The 23,212-nt window shown below is 39.0% G+C and overlaps 1 protein-coding gene across 1 annotated transcript in view; it reads left to right on the forward strand.

Annotated features, from left to right (window-relative positions):
• The window catches only part of asap2a (ArfGAP with SH3 domain, ankyrin repeat and PH domain 2a), a 195,080-nt gene that overhangs the window by 156,338 nt on the left and 15,530 nt on the right, over positions 1–23,212 (forward strand). Inside the window, exons 18-25 of the mRNA XM_072561420.1 lie at positions 257–342; positions 843–958; positions 2,763–2,830; positions 2,924–3,031; positions 6,158–6,401; positions 14,666–14,824; positions 16,774–16,966; positions 17,664–17,731. Coding sequence (XP_072417521.1) covers positions 257–342; positions 843–958; positions 2,763–2,830; positions 2,924–3,031; positions 6,158–6,401; positions 14,666–14,824; positions 16,774–16,966; positions 17,664–17,731 — 1,042 coding nt within the window. The remainder of the gene's footprint in view (positions 1–256; positions 343–842; positions 959–2,762; positions 2,831–2,923; positions 3,032–6,157; positions 6,402–14,665; positions 14,825–16,773; positions 16,967–17,663; positions 17,732–23,212) is intronic.

Here is a 23,212-nt window from a genome sequence, read left to right on the forward strand (position 1 = left end):
GATTTCCTACTCTGTATGGAGAAGTGCTATTTTAAGCACCGCACTTCAGAGTCAATTATAAGCTAATTTCTGATACCACAGGATTTGTCCCTAAATTGGTTGATGCTTGCAAATCCATATCTGATTTTAAGATAATTCTAAATGATAGGAGTACATGTGGGAAGTTCAGATTGCTAAATCCCACAATTTTTAAAAATTTCTTCCTACACATTTAAATACTTTTGAAGTTGATTTTCTTTTCTGTGTATATTTCTAGGAGCAAGGAGAAACTGCGCTACATCTTGCAGTAAGATTAGTGGACAGAACATCACTTCATATAGTTGACTTTTTAGTACAAAACAGGTCAGCACTTCATAATGAATTTGTTTTTTAAAAAAACTTCTCTTTTACAAGAAAGTAGTTATGATGAGACTATTTTAATAGTATACTCATACGGCTATGGTCTGCAGAAAATCCCTGCTGTAACTTATTGGTTACTGTAATCCTGACTCGTGGGTGTACAGGCACTTGGCAGTCACAATCTTATTCAATGATTTGTATCTTCAGCTAGTATATCTTATCTGAGAATTTCTAAGAAATTGATGACAACGTTCTAACTAGATCAGGACAGTTGTTGTGAACTGAGAAAAATATTAATGTAATGTTTGTCTCAAGTTCTGAAATTATTTTAACCTAATCCTTTAAAATTATTTTTGAAAATATTGCAAAAGTTCTTTTAATTATTTGTTTTACATTGATTGCAATTTCCTTTTAGCAATGTAAACCAAGTGTTGCGTGTAGTTCAAATGCTTGAATTTCATTTTTTGAAATGTAATCCTGTATATGTATGTTTGGTCCAACAGTGGGAATCTTGACAAACAGACAACCAAAGGCAGTACAGCATTGCATTACTGTTGTCTAAATGATAATGTGGAATGTCTTAAGTTGCTTTTGAGGGGCAAAGCTTCCATTGAAATAGGTATGTTAATTTAAAATCATATTTGCTTTATTGTTGAAAAATCTCATCTATGATAACTAGGATTTGCTTTGAAATCCATATGTAAAAATCAAAGGTATTGCAAATACCCAGAAGATTATTTCAAGGTTTGGAAGGAGCAAGGTAATTGGTTTAGATATACACTCTACTCAGAATTAGAAAAGAAAATTAGGCCAGTGAAAATCAAGAGAGTCGAACAAAATCTCTCAAATACTACTTAATATTAAATATGACAAATTGGACTCAATCTAACCATATGCAGTCTTACATGTAGCTCAATGACTACTTGCAACAAACAGCTTCTACATGATAATTGTCATTTGTATTAAATTTTCAGTTGTGAATTTGTATTAATAATACGATTTGATTTAATTGTTTGAATAAATATTACAAATTCAATAGACTTCAAATGAATAACTAATATTATGAAGAAAGGGTTGGTACCATTTAAGCTTTTTAACTGGAATAGAGGAATTTAATGGTGTCCTTTAAAAATTATGGAAGATTGTGAAATGCAAGGATATTCCCATTAATTGATAACAAATTATATAGTTGAGGATTTATCACTAGGCGAATGAAGCGGGGGGGGGTTCCTCAGCCAGTTATTAGTGCACAGAATTCATCATCGTAATGAAGGAAAGATTTTGAAATGTGAAGGAAGGGCAGAGAACTGAATCTGATAGAGACAGCTTCATTTGAACTGACACAATGGCCAGACAATCTTGCTTTTTACAGTGATTGCTATAATGTAGTGAAAAACACGCATGAAATGCCTCACCATTCTGAAACCAATTTTAAAACAGAAGTCTAACATTTACTTTTTTGTAGTTGCATTCCTCCCCAAAACACTCCTCAATAATACGTGTCTATCTAATTTCTTCTTTTATGTTCTATTTGATTTGCTTACAAGAGTACTACACTAAGAGATTGTCCAAATGTAGGAGCTAAAAATGTAAAGTGGGCACTTTTCTCAATTCCACATTGGTTTTTGAACTAAAGAGGCCAAGTTAATGTAAAATCCAAATGCAACTCTTTGGTTTCTGAAATGATATTTTGTTAAAAGCTCATCCGAACCAATACACAAAATATAAACATGCTGAGGATGCTGGAGAAACTCAGTAGGTCTGACAGTATCTGTGGAGAGAGAAAGTGTTAACATATTCAGTCCAGTATGACACTTTTTTAAAAAGAATATCAGAACATAAGATATATTTGGGTTGGACCCGCAGCGAAATGCTACAAAAACATATAGAATCCTTGACCTGATCTAAGTACAGTGTTTCGATGTAATTATGGATTAGAGAATACTGAATATGAAAGATAATAAAGACGTTTGTGCAGTTCTCTTTAATAAATGAAATTGATTACCTTAGTCTGAATTTCAGTTGATTATGTTTTGCTTCCAACTTTACAATCTTGGGTTTCCAAATGTAAAAGTAATCTAGAGGGTTGGTTAGCTCAGTTGGCGGGATGCCTGGTTTGTGATCGAGTAATGCCAACAGTATGGGCTCAATACCCACACTAGCCGAGGTTCCCATGAAGAACTCTTGTTTTCAACCTCTCCTCTGACCTGAGGTGTGGTGTTCCTCAGCTTAAACCATCAGCTGTCTGTCTCTGAGAGAGCAGCCCTCTGGTCCTTTAGGACTATAGCAACTTTACCTTTTCCTTAACTTTAGTTTTAGATTTGGAAAGTAAATTTTAATTGGAACGGAGTTATGTCTGTAGTTTAAGAAAGTATTTATATTTAATCAAAAATGAATTGAACAGATTACGGTTTTATTTTCAGCCAATGAAGGAGGGGAAACTCCACTTGACATAGCCAAACGCTTAAAGCATACTCAATGTGAAGAGGTGGTACGTACCTACAAACAATGATTTTAAAAGAAACTGAATAATTAGAGCTACACTTGTATTTATGTGTTCTTAAGTGGTGATTCTCTTCTGTAGCTTATACAGTCATTATCAGGCAAATTTAATGCTCATGTCCACGTGGAATATGAATGGAGATTGCATCATGAAGATTTAGATGAAAGTGATGATGATATCGAAGACAAGGTAGGAAGATAGCATACAATCGACAATTCTACTAATAAAATTTCTTTACAATTTTGGACATTTTCAGTCTCATTTGTCACCCTTGAAAATAATTAATCAGTTACGTTGAGTCCTGATTTTCTAGTCCATTCAATTAATAGATCTGTTCACTATATTTCACTCTCATATCTATTGATTTTAAGAAGTGAGCTGGTACTTGTCAGGGTCTGGAGCTTGAGTGTAGTGATCCAGTAAACCAGGACTGCAGTAACTGCTTGAAATGTTTAGATATGTGCTTTGAGTTGACCTTTAATTGTCTTTACTTGTATTTCATTAATATTTCATCCTTTGATACTTGCTTCAAGACCATCCTTTGACATTTTTGTACTTTCATTTTGGCATAATTTAGTTTATTTAATTTGCTATTGCATTACCTTGCAATTTGTTTAATTTGTGTGCTAATGTATGGTCAGTATGATTTTTGCATGACTAGATTTCTTGCCTAGAAAATAGCAAATGTTATTCAAGAAGGGAGGGAGGCAGAAAATAGAAAATTAAAAGTTATTTAGCTTGACATCTGTAATGGGGAATGTGTTAGAAGCAATCGTTAAACTACTTATTGTTACACACTTCAAACAATTCAAGATAAGCTAGAAGACTCAGCATATTTTTGTCAGATAGAAGCCATGTTTAACCAATTTACTAGAGTTATTTGAAGGAGTAACAAGTGCTTTGGATAAAGGGGAACTTGTAGATGTACTGTACTTAGATTTTCCAGAAGGCATCTGGTAAGCTGCCACATCATAGATTATTGCAATATTGAACTTTTAAAAAATTCATTCACAGGATATAGATATTGCTGGATGGGAAAGCATTTATTGCCATCATAGAGTAGATGGTGGTGAGTTGCTTTCTTCAACCACTGAGGTCCACTTGATGTAGGTAGACCCACAGTGCTATTGGGGAGGGATTTCTGGGATTTTGGCCCAGCATAATGGTGAATTATTTCCAAATCTGAATGGTGAGAGGCTTGGAGGGAACTTGAAGATTGTGATGTTATCATGTATCTGCTGCCCTTATCCTTCCAAATGGGAGTGGTCATGGGTTTAAAGGTACAAAGGATCTTTGGTGACTTCCTGCAGTGCATTTTGTAGATAGTACATGTTACAGAGCATTGTGATGGAGGGAATGGATGCTTGTGGACGTGGTGTAAATAAAGCAGGCTGTTTTGTCCTGAATAGTATCAATCTTCTTGAGTATTGTTGGACCTGCACTCATCTGGGCATGTGGGAAGAATTTCATCACACTCCAGGCTTCTGCCTTCTAGGTGGGGGATAGGCTTTGGGGAGACAGGAGGTTAGTTACTTGCTGCAAGATCTCTAATCTGTAACTTCCTCTTGTAGCACAGTACTTTTCTGACTAGTCCAGTTCAGTATGTGGTCAGTGGTAATCCTGTGGATGTTGATAGTGAGGTATTCAGTGATGATGATGCCTTTAATTGTCAAGGGGAATAGTTAGATTCTTTCTTATTGGAGATGGTCATTGTCTGGCACTTGTGGCATGAATGTTGTTTGTCATTTGCAGTCTGAACCTGGATGTTGTCCAGGTCTTGCTGCATTAGAACCACTGAGCAGAGGTATGGTAAGTAATTTCACATATTAAACCAAGATAGGTAGCAAATTATGTTGTGAAGAAGATATAAGGAGGTTGCAGCCAGATAGGTTGTGAGTGAGCAAAAGTCTGGCCATAGATAGAGTTTAATATGGGAAAATGTGAAGTTGTTCACTTTGCAGGAAGAAGGAAAAGACAGAGTATTTAACCAAAGAAGGATTGCAGAATTCTGAGGTGAAGAGTGATTTAGGAGTTCCAATGCAAAGTCATGAGATGTTTGTGTGTAGGTGTAGTAGATAACCAAGAAAGTTAATAGGATGCTATTTTTTACAAAAGGAATTGAGCAGAAAAGTAAGAATGTTATGCTTCAGTTATACAGAATTGTTATACAGCTCTGCGGAGCTGAGACTAGATCAGCAACCCACAAGCCAGAGGTGGGAGTATTGCCAAGCTCATACTAGACCGGCCCACTGAGCTGAGGAGGGGGTGCTGCCATACTCATGTTCGATCAGCACTCCATGGGTCAATGGGGTCTGCTGATCTCTGCAATGGCCACTGATTAGTGAGCTGGAAGGGGCAGCTTCATTGCATCTGGGTGCGTCCTGAGACAATAATACCCTCTCTGAAATGTGAGGTGGGTGCTCTGAAGCCTGGTGGTCTCCATGATAAAGATCTCTGACAGCAGTGTGGTGGGTGGACAAGTCCATAATTTGGAAGGCTGGGAATGATCTCAAGTCTGAGAGAGGGAAGGGTTGCTCCAAAATGACACCAGTCGAATCAGAGAAGGTGCAGCACTGTTGTAAAGAGTGTCAGTATGTATTCCGTGACTCTGAGCAAAGTTTCAGTTTTCAATGGGTGGAATGCTCTCGTCCTCCCTCTGATTTTTTTTTTAAAAACTTCCTCCAAACCTATCCACATGACAAATCTAATTTATAACGATTAGGTCTTGCCTCTTGGTACATCTTTACCACCTAAGGTGTTATATTAATGTTAGATTTTTTCCATTTCATTTCCATTTTCCAACACTGTTTACTCTTTATTTTTGTTCTCTCTTTAGCCTTTATTTTCATTCATGTCCTATTATTATCTTTGTTGCATTATTGTATTTTATCCATTTCTCTTGAAAGAAATTATTAACTATATAACATGGTACCCTCTCATCCAGTTAAGGACATCTTTACTTTAGATGTCTAAATATCATCCAGGATTGTGGTGATGAAATAATTCCTTTCTTGGCCTGCTGAGTACTCTTGCGGTTATGATCCCTCAGGGCTAGTCATTTAAAATGTATAACCCACCCAAACCATAACTCACACAAGTATTTTAAGTACTCAGTTTTAAACTGATATCTTCCTACTTTGGAGACTGACTTTCATGATTTATCCTTAGTGATTTGTCTTAAGCAAAATGCCAGATATTCCAGGGCAATGCGTCAGTGTAAAAAGAGTGTAATGCACATTAACGTTGATGAATGCAGGTGAATTAATGTGTCCAATTAAAGTTCTTAACAACTTTTTATAAATATATCCTTTTCAGCAATCCAGTCCCAATAGACCTATCAGCTTCTATCAATTATCATATCAGTCAGGAGCAAACCAACTTCAGCCTCCAGCTCCTCTTGCAGTCCTGACAAGAGATTCCGCCAACTCCATCAAAGATAAACAGCGACCATTCATTCCAAGTATGTTGCATAATGAAACATATGGAACTGTACTGAGCTCGAGTCCCCCTCCTTCTGTAACTGATGCTCCTCCACTTCCACCTCGGAACACAAGTAAAGGTGAGCCACCTTTTCAATGTATTTGATGCTTAGTGACTACTTTAGGTGTAGACATCTGCTTTCTTATGGTTTGTTTTTCAGTAATTTTAAACATATATTTTTCTTTTATTGATCAAGAGCTCGCCAAACTCATATGACTGATTTTCAATATGAAGGCACAAGGTGGGATAGAACTGGTGAAATGACACTACTTTTGGCAGTTGGTTCCATTCCATTGATTTTCAGGTTTCATTGAACGTATTAGACTGCATATGTTCAGTCCCTTGGGAGATGCAAGTTGCCAAATGCAATGTGTTGATTGCTCAATTGATCTATGTTAAATATTTTTCTTAATTTAGTGCCTGGTGCATGGGTTTCATGTTCTTCTTGAAACTTGTCAGTGAAAACAAAGCCACAATACATTTCAGAGGCTTGATCATTCAAGTGGATAATGGAGGATCCATAGCACTGCATACTCAGCATTCACAGCCATTTACCTGCTGTCGGGAAAGGTTTTCATAGAACATTTGCTGAGAATCAACTCACTACATGTTGGAGATATCTTCCACGCTAGAAGTTTGATCTATCACACCAGGATGGGTGCTGTTTATGCTGCCTTAATCTCTGATAAAAACGAATGACATTTGGAAGTTTGCTGGTCACAGACCTGCAGCTGGACAAAAGAGGGTGGAGCCATAGAGAACTGCATCTTCCAGAAGGTAATATCCAATGCCCACGGATTCCAGTCAGAGGATCAGCTTTCTCAGCATGTCGGTACAGCAATCTCTAGAAGTTCAGGGTCTTGCTTTTGTGATGGCAAACTATTTCTTACCAGCTGGAAGAAAGCCTGCTGACCTGATTGCCAGGTTTTGCCAGTGTGTGGCAAAATGATCACTGTTCTCAACATTTGTTTTGTCTCTGAAGTATTTAAGGGCTCTGCTGAAGACATGTGCAGAATCTCCTGTTCAGCAGGTCAAAGATGCTTAGCAGAAGTAAGTAATGGCTTGTTTGTTGGGCCAACCATTCTGTTATCTTTGCCTTTGATTTTGCATGAGAAGGCGCTTGGGTTTGCATCCCACAGATACAGTATCTCATCAGTAGTACAGAAAAAAGCCGTCATAAATCACTCATCAACCACAAGACCATCCACTGCAATATGCAGCGACATAAAGATTTTAATTCAGTGTGCAACCCCAATGATACACTTTCAGTGGTGGTCCAACTTCCTTGATATATTCCTAACTGGAAACAGACTTTCTGGGTAGCAGCTAGGAGCTTTGGCATGTCCACTTAAAACTTAGTTCCAAGGAATGAGGTCCAGGAATGAAGCCATGAATAACATATGGCCACCAAGTGTATTATTGAAGTAGCCATCAGCAAGCTGAACATGTACTTCAGGTGCTTTGACAGATCTGAATGCAGTCTTCAGTACTCAACAAATAAAGCCCCCAAACTGGGCAGTATATGCTTTGCTCTGAGAAATGTTGTACATAAATGGATGAGCCCAGTAGCCCCCAACAGTGACCCTGTACCCATGCAGTCTCCTTGGCATCAGGTCAAACATAGCCTAGAAAACTTGCTGCTGATTACTCCCAATCATTGTCCCTCATCTGATGAAGTAACGCTTCACTGATTTGAACATCAGTTGGAAGGAAGAATAAGGATATTAAGGATACTGGCTATGGTTGGAAAACTTCAAAATTCATCATCAAGAGTTTCCCTGTAGCACCAGTACATGTTGAGTTGGCCTGAAGAAAGTATCCACCAGACAAAATCTGTCATTGGCTCAAAGGGAATTCACACAAATGAAAAATGTACTTGGCCTCATTCTCACCATTTTGCCTGTTGCAGATGTCAGTCTATGAATGTATTTAGGAGCTACCACCACACCGCTCTTGTTTAGTCTAATCACAGAAGTGTTGGGGGTTGGGGTAGTATACCATTTGGCCCATTGTGTTTGCATTGGCATTTCAAATGAACATTATTAAGTCTGGCCTCAAACTGAGGCTGCCCTAATTGTGTGGATTAGCACTATTACTGAGCATCATTGTGATTGAGACCAACAACATGATTTCAATCTGTTACCTCATGACTCACTAAATACACCAGTCTGTCGTTGCTGCCAAGCCAGGGGCCAATTTTCATTCAATGAAGAATATAGGTGAACATGCCAGGTGCTGTATCAGTCATACCTAAAATGAGGTGCAAACCTGGTGAAAGTACAACACCAGACTACAGCAAACTAAAGTCAAGAATTAAACAGTCCCAGTGGTTGGTGGCAGGGGTGCAAGAGACCAGGCTCTGACATTTGCAGACATTTTGAGTCAGAAATTTCAAGTGGGCAGTCCATGTTCACATCCTCCTAAGATCTTTTGTAGTCACAGATACCCACAATTTGAGTCTCCTTAAATACTGAGGCACTGCCATCAGATCTTGCCTAGCTTTCTTTCCCCACAGAAAAACGATCCCAAAATCTCCAATCAGTCTTAATGGCTGATGTTTCTCATTTCTGGAACTATTTTGTAAAGTTATTCCGCACTCTCGCCAATATGTTCGCATTCTTCCCATAGCGTGCCACACAGAACTACGCACAACACACTAACTGAGAACTAATAAGTATCGTAAGTCCAACATAACCTCATTGCTCAAATTTTATTCCCCCAATTAGTAAAGCTCAGGATTCTGTCAGCTTTATTAACTGCTCTCTCCACCTGTCCTGCTATCTTCAATGATTTATATACACTGTGTTTCTGAACCTGTCATAAGCACTTTTTAAGAGAAATTTTACCTCCATTTTCATCCAGGGAGCTCTGCATTTGTTGACCTATCTTTTTCTTTTTGCAGACTATACCTTGACTGTGCCTGAATGATTTTTTTGAAGATTGCCTAATGTTCAAATACTATACATGCAAGTCCTTCTCACCTCAGGCGACTGACTGTGTGGAGTTTGCACGTTCTCCCCGTGTCTGTGTGGGTTTCCTCTGGGTGCTCCGGTTTCCTCCCACAGTCCAAAGATGTACAAGTTAGGTGAATTGGCCATGCTAAATTGCCTGTAGTGTTAGGTATGGGGTAAATGTAGGGGTATGGGTAGGTTGCGCTTCGGCGGGTTGGTGTGGACTTGTTGAGCCGAAGGGCCTGTTTCCACACTGTAATGTAATCTAATCTAAAATCTAATCTAATCTTGCATTCTCTTAAGAATTGTACCACCTTATTTGATATTGTCCATTTTCTTCTTACCAAAGTGCATCATGTTATTTTAATTTTTACACTCTTCCTCTGACAGTTTATAATGCTATCAAATTTTGTATCATTTGCAAACTTTGAAATTTTGCTACCTCCACACCAAGATCTAGATGTTAATATATATCAAGAGAAGGAAAAGTCCCATTCCAATACTTGGAGAACGCAATTACAAACCTTCACCCAGCCTGAAAAATATCTTGACTATTAATCACTGTGTCCTGTCTCTCAGCCAATATTAGATCCACATTGCCACTGTTTGTTTTATTTTGTGACCTTGAGCCTTTGTGTCTAGTCTGTTGTTTGGTAAAATATCTATTGCCTTTTGAAATTCACATACACTTGATCAACAGCATTACTTCATGGACTTTTCTGTTATCTCTTCGATAAATTTCAGCACATTTATAATACACTTTTTCCTCCTGGTACTTCCTAATCAACCCACCCTTTTTTCAAATTGCTACTAATCCTATCCTGAATAATTACTTCTAGAAGCTTCCCCATTACTGAAATTAAACTGATTGGTTTGTAATTGTTGGGTTTATCTTTGCAATTCGTTTTGAATAAGGGCAGAGTATTTGCAATTCTGCGGTCTGTTCGCACTTTCCCTGTCTCTAAGGAAAGACTATGTCCAAATATATCTTGAAATCTCCACTCTCACTGATCCTAGCACCTTGCCAATTTTAAGCATGCGTTCTTTATCAAGCTTGGACCCTTCTATCTGCAGAATATCTTCCTTTGTCACCATGGCCTGGGTTGCATCTGCCTCAGTAAAGACAGAAGCAAAACATTTATTTAATAAGTCAGCTGTGTCACATGCCTCCACATGTAAATTTATTTTTTGATTCCTAATGAGCCCTGCTCCTTTTTCCATCCTTTTACTTTATTTATTTAGAATCCCTACAGTGTGGAAACAGGCCCTTCAGCCCAATAAGTCCACGCTGACCTTCCAAAGAGTATCCCACCTAACCCATTCCCCATTGCTCTACATTTACCTCTGATTAATGCACCTAACCTGCACATCCCTGAACACTAGGGCAATTTAGCATGGCCGATCCACCTAATCTGCACATCTTTGGATTGTGGGAGGAAACTGGAGCACCCAGAGAAATCCCGAGCAGTCATGGGGAGAATGTGCAAACTCCACACAGACAGTCACCAAGGTTGGATTTGAACCTGGATCCCTAGCGCTGTGAGGCAGCAGTGCTAAGCATTGAGCCACCGTGCCACCCCAAGTATTTTATATACTTCTGACTATGTTATTAAGCTTCAGCCCTTTCCACTTCTGTAAGGTGCTTTATCGCCTTCCTTTGAACTTCCAGTATTTTTGCTTGTTCTCAACTATGTTTCTGACACCTGTCATAAGCACTTTTTTAAAAGAAATTTTACCTCCCTTTTCATCCAGGGAGCTCTGCGTTTGTTGACCTACCTTTTTCTTTTTGCAGACTATACCTTGACTGTGCCTGAACGATTTTTTTGAAGTTTGCCTAATGTTCAAATACTATTCTTCCCATTAACCTTTTGCTCTCATCTATCTGACCTAACTATCCCCTAGTTAATTATTCTTACTCAGCATTGATTGTTGTCCTTTTCTATTGTCATCCTAAACATTAATATACAATGATCACCCACTGACATTCTATCTACTAGGCCCACTTTCATTCCAAGAATGAGATCAACAGTGAATCCTTCCTTGTTGAATTGGGCACTTACTCCTGTAGAAGTTTTTTATGAACACAAATTAGGAATTTTTGCCCCTCTCCACCCTTTACACTATCACTGTCCCAGCCTACATTTGCTTGTTGAAGTTGCCTGTTATAACTACTGTTTGCATTACCTGCTATTTCTGAAGTCATACCAAATGATAACTTTTTTTTTGAAAGGTGCACGCAGCATCCCAACATACCTGACTTTAAAACCAAGGTTGGTCAAAGTCATGGGCCAGGTTTCTGTACTGAAGAAAGAATTATTCATTTCAAGTAATTAGACTGTGCTATTAAAAAAAATTGGTATGCAACATAATTAACTAAAACGCCAATCCCCTTATGAACTCCCCTTCACATAGACAAATAAGTAGGGAAAATTGACACAAAAACAGAAATGTCTGGCAGCATCTGTGGAGTGAAAGCAGACTTAATATTTTGGGTTCAGTGACCCTTTTCAGTTCAAGTGCTTTCTCTCTAGATGCTGCTAAACCTGCTGGGTTTTTCCAGCATCTTCTGTTTTTGTTTCTGGTTTCCAGCATCCGCAGTTCTTTGGTGTTTTTTGATAAGGGGAAATAGATTATTGGTGGAGGTAGAGAACTGACAAGTCAGTTGAATGGTTTTTGCTTTCTCATTCAGACATTGAGATGATCCTTCTTCAACTGGCCAGACCTTTGGTGTTCTGGATGCTTCATTAGTTTGGTTTGTAAGAAGCACAGAGTAATATATTCCTGTCAGGGTGAAAAGGAAAGCTGGTAGCTATAGGGAATGCTGGATGACTAAAGAAATTGAGGGTTTGGTTAAGAAAAAGAAGGAAGCATATGTCAGGTATAGACAAGATAGATTGAGTGAACCCTTAGAAGAGTATAAAGAAAGTAGGAGTATACTTAAGAGGAAAATCCGGAGGATAAAATGGAGACATGAGATAGCGTTGGCAAGTACAATTAAGGAGAATCCAAAGGGTTTTTACAAATATATTAAGGACAAAAGGGTAACTAGGGAGAGAATAGGGCCCCTCAAAGATCAGCATGGTGGCCTTTGTGTGGAGCCACAGAAAATGAGGGAGATACTAAATGAATATTTTGCATCAGTATTTACTGTGGAAAAGAATATGGAAGATGTAGACTGTAGGGAAATAAATGGTGACATCTTGCAAAATGTCCAGATTACAGAGGAGGAAGTGCTGGACGTCTTGAGATGGTTAAACGTGGATAAATCCCCAGGACCTGATCAGGTGTACCCGAGAACTCTGTGGGAAGCTAGAGAAGTGATTGCTGGGCCTCTTGCTGAGATATTTGTATCATTGATAGTCACAGGTGAGGTGCCAGAAGACCGGAAGTTGGCAAACATGGTGCCACTGTTTAAGAAGGGCGGTAAAGACAAGCCAGGGAACTATAGACTGGTGAGCCTGACCTCGGTGGTGGGCAAGTTGTTGGAGGGAATCCTAAAGGACAGGATGTACATGTATTTGGAAAGGCAAGGACTGATTAGGGATAGTCAACATGGCTTTGTGCGTGGGAAATCATGTCTCGCAAATTTGATTGAGTGTTTTGAAGAAGTAACAAAGAAGATTGATGAGGGCAGAGCAGTAGATGTGATCTATATGGACTTCAGTAAGGCATTCGACAAGGTTCCCCATGGGAGACTGATTAGCAAGGTTAGATCTCATGCAATGCAGGGAGAACTAGCCACTTGGATACAGAACTGGCTCAAAGGTAGAAGACAGAGGATGGTGGTGGAGGGTTGTTTTTCAGACTGGAGGCCTGTGACCAGTGGAGTGCCACAATGATCAGTGGGCCCTCTACTTTTTGTCATTTACATAAATGATTTGGATGCGAGCATAAGAGGTACAGTTAGTAAGTTTGCAGATGACACCAAAGTTGGAGGTGTAGTGGACAGCGAAGAGGGTTACCTCAGATTACAACAGGATCTTGACCAGATGGGCCAATGGGCTGAGAAGTGGCAGATTGAGTTTAATACAGATAAATGCAAGGTGCTGCATTTTGGGAAAGCAAATCTTAGCAGGACTTATACACTTAATGGTAAGGTACTAGGGAGTGTTGCTGAACAAAGAGACCTTGGAGTGCAGGTTCATAGCTCCTTGAAAGTGGAGTCGCAGGTAGATAGGATAGTGAAGAAGGCGTTTGGTATGCTTTCCTTTATTGGTCAGAGTGTTGAGTACAGGAGTTGGGAGGTCATGATGCAGCTGTACAGGACATTGGTTAGGCCAGTGTTGGAATATTGCTTGCAATTCTGGTCTCCTTCCTATCGGAAAGATGTTGTGAAATTTGAAAGGTTCAGAAAAGATTTACAAGGATGTTGCCAGCGTTGGAGGATTTGAGCTACAGGGAGAGGCTGAACAGGCTGGGGCTGTTTTCCCTGGAGCGTCGGAGGCTGAGGTTTACAAAATTATGAGGGGCATAGATAGGATAAATAGACAAAGTCTTTTCCCTGGGTCAAGGAGTCCAAAACTAGAGGGCATAGTTTTAGGGTGAGAGGGGAAAGATATAAAAGAGACCTAAGAGGCAACTTTTTCACGCAGAGGGTGGTACGTGTATGGAATGAGCTGCCAGAGGAAGTGGTGGAGGCTGATACAATTGCAACATTTAAGAGGCATTTGAATGGGTATATGAATAGGAAGGGTTTGGAGGGATATGGGCCGGGTGCTGGCAGGTGGGACGAGATTGGGTTGGGATATCTGGTCAGCATGGACCGAAGGGTCTGTTTCCATGCTGTACATCTCTATGACTCTATAACTCTATAACAGACTCGCTTATCTCTGTTTTATCAATTCAAAAGTCACAGCTTACAGCAACTGCTGCAGTAAGGTAATTGGTTTTCTTCAGGTTTACTCTGAATTTATGACTACAGAGAGCAGGCAGCCTCAGGGCTGGGAGAGGATCCACACACTTATTTTTTGTGGCTCTCTCTCTGTCTCTGTGACTTACTTTCAAATCGAAGAAGCTCTGCCACCCAATAACCAATCTCACAGTTGTAAGCACAAGGTTTCTGTTATGGACAACTGTCACCCAACCACAGATCCATCAATGTCTTGTTGCTAATAAGAGCTGCATCAGTACACAATCAGATTGTCTGCAATTTGAACTTCAGTTATTGCTTTTCAAAGAATTGATCAGGTTCTTACTTTCAAAAGAGCAGCCACTCTTCTGAACTTTTTAAAAATAGTCTGCTTTCTTCCTCATTTAATTGCCCAGTTTTTAAAAACCTCAAAAAAAGAAATATACGGTCCTTTCATGGTGAAATTAACAATACATAAAATTTTATCACGAAGGTTTATATGTAATACAGTGTGCGAGTAATTTTTATGTTTTTTGACTTTAGTCCAATGTTCAGTTCCTGGTGTTCCAACTACGACTGCGTCTGGTGTTTGGAAGCCTGCATCATTCGGAATGGATACAACAAGCAGGCAACGGTCTGCTTCAGACCCACCAAACCTTCATCCGCCTGTACCTCCAGTTCGAGTAACATCAGCAACAGCAAGTATGTGTCTGTTATTCATCTCTTATACTTTGGTCAACTTATCTCCTCACTGTTTTAGTTCATATGGATATTGACTGTATTTAATTAAAATGATTTTTATTTGTCTTATTATGCTACTACTATTGATAATGTGATCCAATGTCATACAAACATATTTGATTAATCTTGAATTTGATAGTCCAGTTCCTGGGAAGACAAGTCTCCTAATCTGTAGAAATGAAAGTTAAGTAGAAGGAAATTGATTTCACTACTGGATATTTTTTTGACAGAAGCATTCAGTACATGAAATGATCAACTGCAGACAATATGCACAGTGTGCTGGTAGCTGCTTTGCCATAATTTTGGTAGAAGCCGGTAACATGTTTGTTTCTTGGAAGTCTAAAATTCCAGCTGTTTGCTAACAAAATGAAGCCACAAGGATTACAGCTTAAACTGAAATAATACTATGACCCAAACATCAAAGGACTTGAATGCCAATAACTACACTCTACCTTAAATTATTAAAGATAAAGAGAATATAAATACTTCTACTTAATCTAAATCTCCTCTTTCACCCATTTGATTTGTACCCCAAATAAACATTAGCCAGATACTCATCAGAAATTAGCAGAATAGCCACTTGGTCTGAGTACTTTTCAAAGATATGCATAAGGGTTGAGATTTCTTGGGCCATTTGCAAGGAATTTCCTTCAACTCTGCTGGCTATGCCATGGTTATATTTCCCCATTTCTACACAGGTGTTGTTAGTATCTTGAGTGTAGTCACCTATGGGTCAAATTACTCCTGTTTTATTATTATTTAGCTCTAGTATCCTGTAACTAAAACTCTACTGTATTTCTCTTTGCTTGGTAATCAATAGAAGTTTAACTCATTTGTTGACTGAAGGACTCCTAACAAGAGGTTTATACATATTTAGCCAGTGCAGCAAATTTTAAAATCCTGCTCAAAAGTGATGTCTCCCTTAGCCAGCTTGATGCTGTTTCTAACCTGCAAACTACAGAACTACACCCAGGGGCTAACTGACCCTATTGAGATTTGGTTGACATTTTATTTCCTGTTGTCCGTCTATTGAGCAGTTTAGTCACATGATGATTTACTGCTTCTCACCATCTGCTTTTTACAAGAAATCTTCTTTCAGAGTAAACTTATTCTTAAAGAGGCAACCATCACAGGATGAAATGTAGGTTATTTTCTCCAAAAGCACAAAGGCCATCACAGCTGGTACATTTACAAAGTATGTAGAAAGTAAAATGTTATGTACTTGTGAATATACTGTTTTGCACGCAAGTTATTTGTCATAAAATATAGAAATGTCTTAACGACAATTTAGTTTTGGACTGAGCATCTTATTGTCAGCTTTCGCAGTCATTTTTAAAAAAACACAAAAATATATAAAAACAGCAAATCTAGAAGTAGCACATTTGTCATTCTCCATGGAGGGAGAAGAACAGAGTTAACATTACAAGAAAAGGACCTTTATTACAAGTCAAAGTACAGGCCAATGTCTGCTGATTTTTAAGTCCGTGTCCGTCAATATCAAGTAATGGTATTGGTATTCTGTCAAATTATTTTTATCAGCTTGTATGTGAAAATTGCTTCCAATTTATTATTTATAAAGTACGATTTTTGTTTTTTAATTTTCATATCCTGATTATATTTTTTGATTATGCCTCACTTGCTCATTGTTCCTGACCTTGCAAGATTTCACTGTTTGTGAAACTTTTTAAAATGTGAACTGTTTTACAAAATATTGAATATGTGGTCTTCGTCCTTGCTAATACCCTCTTATCTCTGATCTGGACTGCATCAGATAATCAGTACTTAAAATGGTAAACTGTAGAATATATTTTTGGAATATATTTTTAACCAAAGGAAGCTATGCTAATAGTTGGGGATGACAATTATTCTCCTGGACTTTATTTTGCTTTCAAACTATTTTTATCTTTCAGACCCTTCGCCACCAACTCCTGTAGCAAAGACAAGCAGCGTTATTGAAGCAATGAGTCTCCAGGTGAAACAACCACAAGCCCAACAGCAGCAACAAGGTCTTCCACAGCAAGTTGTTCAGAATAAAAAAGCACTGCCACCACCACTGCCACCACAGCCACCATTACGCATTTCACAGCAGAAATCAATAACCAGGTAATAGATTTTTTTATTTTTCGCTTGTGACTATAATCTTTCAGATATACAAACAGTTGCCTGGTAATGCAGATCTTGAGGATGGCTGAAAAGAGAGGCATTTGCTGAAGCTTTTTGTTTTATACTCATTATCATTATGGTGGCAAGAACTGTGGTAATATTTGAGAGTTGCGTGATGGATTATAGATTTGTCCAGATTTGTTGGCTGCAGCAGCTAATTCATCTTCCTCATCTATAAATTATCTTGTGACTTCCATGTTAATGTCTTCATTGTTTGATTCTTGGTTTGAACTCTTTATCTTGAATCTCTGTATCAGTTTCAAATTCTGTGCCTTCTCCCATCTTCTAACACACTTTTTCTCTCATAATGATCAAAAATCATCACAGCAATTATGGCACAAAAATTTATGAAAACTAAAAATAGAAATCTGTCGTGAAAGATGGAAGAATTTATAGTGAATTTACTTAGTTCTCACTCAGTCTATTTGTTCTATAAATCAAACAATTTTTTTGTTCAACGAATTTCAACAAACTCCAGTTATCTTTGTTTTTAAGCTCCCCACTTCCTTTGCCTGAATAAAACTGATTAAAGTAAAATGATTGAGGAGAATTGACTCAAAATAATTATAGAAGCTAACTATAATAATTGAATAAGTTATTACACTAATTTTAGAACATCATTGTCACCTGTTCACAGTTCTGATCGAACTTCTACAGTTAAAAGAACGTCCACAGTACCTGGATCTGTACAATCACTGCCATCAGGTGAGTAAATATTTATTTAATCAGTAACTCAAGAAGATATGGCATAGTAAAAATGTCAAAGGACTTTTAATCTAGGACCAGGCCAATTAATGTTCTGGGAACGTGGATTCAAATCCCACCACAACAGCTGGTTCAACAAATAAAAATGGGAATTGAAAGCTAATTTCAATGATGGTGACCATTAAATTGTCATTAAATATCAGAAAAGGCCCATCTGATTCACAAATGCCCATTAGGAAGGGAAATATGCCATCCTTATCCAACCTGCCTACTCCAGGCCCACAGTAATGTGCTAACTGCTTCTGAAATGACCTAGCATACCATTCAGTTCAAGAGCAATTATGAATGCACAACTAATGCTGGCATTCTATATTCCTGTCTTTTTGGTTATCCATAGTCCCTTTCATTACAGAATGTCTGTGTGCCTCAGTTTTGACAATAGACAATAGGTGCAGGAGTAGGCCATTCTGCCCTTTGAGCCAGCACCACCATTCATTATGATCATGGCTGATCATCCTCCATCAGTATCCTGTTCCTGCCTTATCCCCATAACCCTTGATTCCACTATACTTAAGAGCTCTATCCAACTCTTTCTTGAAAGTATCCAGAGACTTGGCCTCCACAGCCTTCTGGGGCAGAGCATTCCACAGACGCACCACTCTCTGAATGAAGAGGTTTCTCCTCAACACTGTTCTAAATGGCCTACCCCTTAATTTTTAAACTGGGTCCTCTGGTTCGGGACTCACCCATCAACGGAAACATGCTTCCTGCTTCCAGAGTGTCCAATCCTTTAGTAATCTTATATGTCTCAATCTGATCCCCTTTCAGCCTTCTAAACTCAAGGGTATACAAGCCCAGTCGCTCCAATCTTTCAACATAAGATAGTCCCGCCATTCTGGGAATTGACCTTGTGAACCTACGATGCACTCCCTCAATAACCAGAATGTCTTTCCTCAAATTTGGAGACCAAAACTGCACACAGTATTCCAGGTACCAGGGCCCTGTATAGCTGCAGAAGAACCTCTTTGCTTCTATACTCAATTCCTCTTGTTATGAAGGCCAGCATGCTATTAGCTTTCTTCACTGCCTGCTGTACCTGCATGCTTGCTTTCATTGACTGATGTACACGAACACTTAGATCTCGTTGTACTGTCCCTTTACCTAACTTGACTCCATTTAGGTAGTAATCTGCCTTCCTGTTCTTGCCACCAAAGTGGATAACCACTCATTTATCTACATTAAACTGCATCTGCCATACATCTGTCCACTCACCTAGCCTGTCCAGGTCACCCTGTAATCTCCTAACATCCTCCTCACATTTCACCCTGCCACACAGCTTTGTATCATCAGCAAATTTGCTAATATTACTTTTAAAACCATCATCTATATCATTAATGTATATTGTAAAAAGCTGCGGTCCCAGGACTGATCCCTGCGGTACCCCACTGGTCACTTCCTGCCATTCCAAAAGGGAGCCGTTTATCACTACTCTTTGTTTCTGTCAGCCAACCAGTTTTCAATCTAAGTCAGTATTTTGTCCCCAGTATCATGCACCCTAATTTTGCTCACTAACCTCCTATGTGGGACTTTATCAAAGGCTTTGTTCACCTTTTGTGCCCAGTTGATTAGCTCATGACAAGTAAACTAAGTTTACCTTTTTTGTTTATCTCATCACTGCAACTTACTTCGACACAAAATATTAGACATTCTTGCTCAACTTGATAAAACTTACAAATACATGTGTAAAAAGTTGTAATACAGGTATCGCCCATTTTTTGAACTTTCGCTTTACACAAATTTGTTTTTATAAAAGACCTACTTTAGTATCTGTTTCCGCTAACCGAAAGAGGATTTTCACTTTTATGAGAAAGCACACACAGTGCGGGTGGCACTGCCAAGTCCTTCCTCAGGAACTACACTCAACATCTCAGATCAAGCCGCGATAGCCTTGAACTGTGTCTGTGAGCATCTGTGTTTTGTCTCGATTTATTTTGTGCATCCCTTAGCAAGATGTGTCCTAAGGTACCAGAAAAGCCTGAAAGAGCTTGTCAGGCTGTTATGCTTAGCGTAAAACTGGGCGTAATTAAGCGTTTTGATCATGGTCAATGAAATAAAGATTTGTGCATATGATGAACTTGCCTGCGTCCACCATTCTTACTATTTACACACAGAGAAAGAATCTTGAAAACTGCTGAAGTTAATATTGGTTCCGCTAGTAGCGAAGTGGTCTTTTAGTCGGCATCCAGTAATGGATAAAATTGGAAGTTTATTGCTTGACTGGATTGATGGGTGTACAAAACGTGGTGTTCCGTTAAGTTATCTTATACTTAAGGAGAAATCAGTCAGTCTTTTTAATAAACTGAAACAGAAAGCACTGAACGATACTGATGAAAATGTTACAAAAGTGGAATTTAAAGGTAGTCATGGGTGGTTTGATCAGTTTTTGAGGCGAGGGCAGTTTCATAACTTAAAGGTTATTGGAGAGAGTGCTTTGGCTGATACAGAAGCTATTGAAAAGTTCCCAGAAGAATTGAAGAAAATAACTACAGAAGGTGGTTATTCGTATAAGTAAGTGTTTGACTGTGATGAACTGGAATTTATTGGAAAAAAATTGCCGATCAAGACATTTATTTCAATAGAAGAAAAGCAGGCTAAGGGACACAAGGCATCAAAGTATAGGTTTACCCTAATGCCTATTATTACCATCACTGGTGATACTGTCATTAGACCCCTACCAGTGTACCATTCAGAAAATCCGATGGCACTTAAAAGCGTTGGTAAGAATGTTTCGTTCAAATCCAAGCAGTTGGAATAGCTAAGTGATTTTTTTTTCTGAGTACATGAGTGAATACTTTAGTCCTTTTGTTGAAAAATACTGTAGAGAAAATAACCTCGATAATAGGTGTCTTGTGATTGTCGATAATTGTGCTGCTCTCCACCTGGCATTGCCAAATATAGCAGTAACATTCGTGTTGTATTCTTACCGCTGAATATGACATTGTTGCTGCAACCATGTGACCAAGGCCTAATAGCCACAATTAAGGCTTACTATATGCAAAATGTGATGCGTTTTATTGTAAGTGCCATTGACAGACAAAGCAAGTCCAAAGCATCTTTGTGAGAGATCTGGAAGCAATACAATATAAAATTGGCAATTGCCAACCTTAGAGATGCTCTCGTTAGGCTAAGTCTCTATGAGAAATGGTATTTGAGAAAAACTGTGTCCCGAAGCAGTGAATTTTAAAGGCTTCGAATCAACAACAATAAATAAGGCAATAGTGACTTTGGCTAAAGAGGCTGGGTTTATGGTAGTAGACAAAGATGATGTTGAAGAGGTTTTGGCATCCCAGGACCAAGAAATGACAGAGGTAGAGCTGGTGCAATTGCAAGAGGAAAGGAAAGAATCAAAACTGAACACAATAACGAACAGCCCATAAGTGAAGTCACCCAAGAGCTGAACGTGAAACACTTGCGTGGGATTTTTGCTACGATTGACAGTGCTGCAATGATTGCAGGAAACTATGACTTTAATTTTGAACAGGCACATAGGTCTAGGGCAGGTTTGCAGGATGTTTTGAATGCCTACAAAGAACTATATGGTAGAAAAATGTGTGAGGCTAAGCAGTCAAGCATACTGTCGAATATTAAGACTTTCACATCAGCCACAGCAGACGACAAACCTCTATCTTCGACACTGAGGCAGACAGACATTGAAGAAAGTGTAGATGTTTGTGACCTGCCTGCCCTCGTGGATTCAGACGGAGATGAGATGTTAATAGATTACCCTGTTCCTCTCTCTCCTACACCCCAGTCTCCTGTACCTCCCACAACCCCAATCTCCTTTTCAATACGTTAGCGTGAGTTTAGGTTTTGTGTGTTATTTGGTAATTTATTATTTGGGTCTTGGAACACTTAAAAATCTTTCCCATATAAAGTAATGGTAACTGCTTCTTTGCTTTACACCATTTCAGCTTATGAATGGTTTCATTGGAACGTTCTGCTTTTGGATAGTGAAGGAATCCTGTACATGATGATCTGATTCATAAACATAAATACTTGTGTTTATGAGAGAGGCTTAAGTCATAAAGCATCACTAATGTACTGTAATATAAAAAGAGTTTGAAGTTTCCAACTCCTTCAGTTTTTTCAACCCAGGACATCACTGCAGGAGATCATTAGCATAGTATCCTAAGCACAAGTATCTTCAGCTGCTTCGTCGTTTACCTTCCTACATAAGGGCAGAGGTGGGGATGTACGCTGATGATTGAGATGTTCAGCTCCATTTGTGACACTTCAGATACTGAAACAGTCAAGTCCATTTGTAACAAGGGTGCAGAATGTTCTCACGGGGGAGAGAGGCCAGCAAGAGGTCACTGTCCACATCGGAATCAACGACATTGGAAAGGAAAAGGTTGAGACTCTGAGATTACAGAGAGTTAGGCAGAAATTTAAAAAAGAAGTCCTCAAGGGTAGTTATATCTGGATTACTCCCAGTGCTACGAGCTAGTGAGGGCAGGAATAGGAGGATATAGCAGATGAATGCATGGCTGAGGAGCAAGTGTATGGGAGAAGGATTCACATTTTTGGATCATTGGAATCTCTCTTGGGGTACAAGTGACCTGTACAAGAAGGACAAATTGCATCTAAATTGGAAGGGGACTAATATACTGGCAGGGAAATTTGCTAGAACTGCTTGGGAGGATTTAAACTAGTAAGATGGGAGGGTGAGACCCAGGGAGATAGTGAGGAAAGAGATCGATCGGAGACTGGTACAATTGAGAACAGAAGTGAATCAAACAGGCAGGGACAAGGTAGGACTAATAAATTAAACTGCATTTATTTCAATGCAAGGGGCCTAACAGGGAAGGCAGATGAACTCAGGGCATGGTTAGGAACATGGGACTGGGATATCATAGCAATTACAGAAACATGGCTCAGGGATGGGCAGGACTGGCAGCTTAATGTTCCAGGTACAAATGCTACAGGAAGGATAGAAAGGGAGGCAAGAGAGATGGAAGAGTGGCATTTTTGATAAGGGATAGCATTACAGCTGTGCTGAGGGAGGATATTCCCGAAATACATCCAGGGAAGTGATTTGGGTGGAACTGAAAAATAAGAAAGGGATGATCACCTTATTGGGATTGTATTATCGACACCTTAATAGTCAGAGGGAAATTGAGAAACAAACTTGTAAGGAGATCTCAGCTATCTGTAAGAATAATAAGGTAGTTATGGTCGGGGATTTTAACTTTCCAAACATCGACTGGGACTGCCGTAGTGTTAAAGGTGTAGATGGAGAGGAATTTCTGAAGTGTGTACAAGACAATTTTCTGATTCAGTATGTGGATGTGCCTACGAGAGAAGGTGCAAAACTTGACCTGCTCTTGGGAAATAAGGCAGGGCAGGTGACTGAGGTGTCAGTGGGGGAGCAGTTTGGGGCCAGCGACCATAATTCTATTCGTTTTAAAATCGTGATGGAAA

This window comes from Chiloscyllium punctatum, chromosome 3 (assembly GCF_047496795.1).
Source record: "Chiloscyllium punctatum isolate Juve2018m chromosome 3, sChiPun1.3, whole genome shotgun sequence".
In the NCBI taxonomy this organism is placed as follows: domain Eukaryota; kingdom Metazoa; phylum Chordata; class Chondrichthyes; order Orectolobiformes; family Hemiscylliidae; genus Chiloscyllium; species Chiloscyllium punctatum.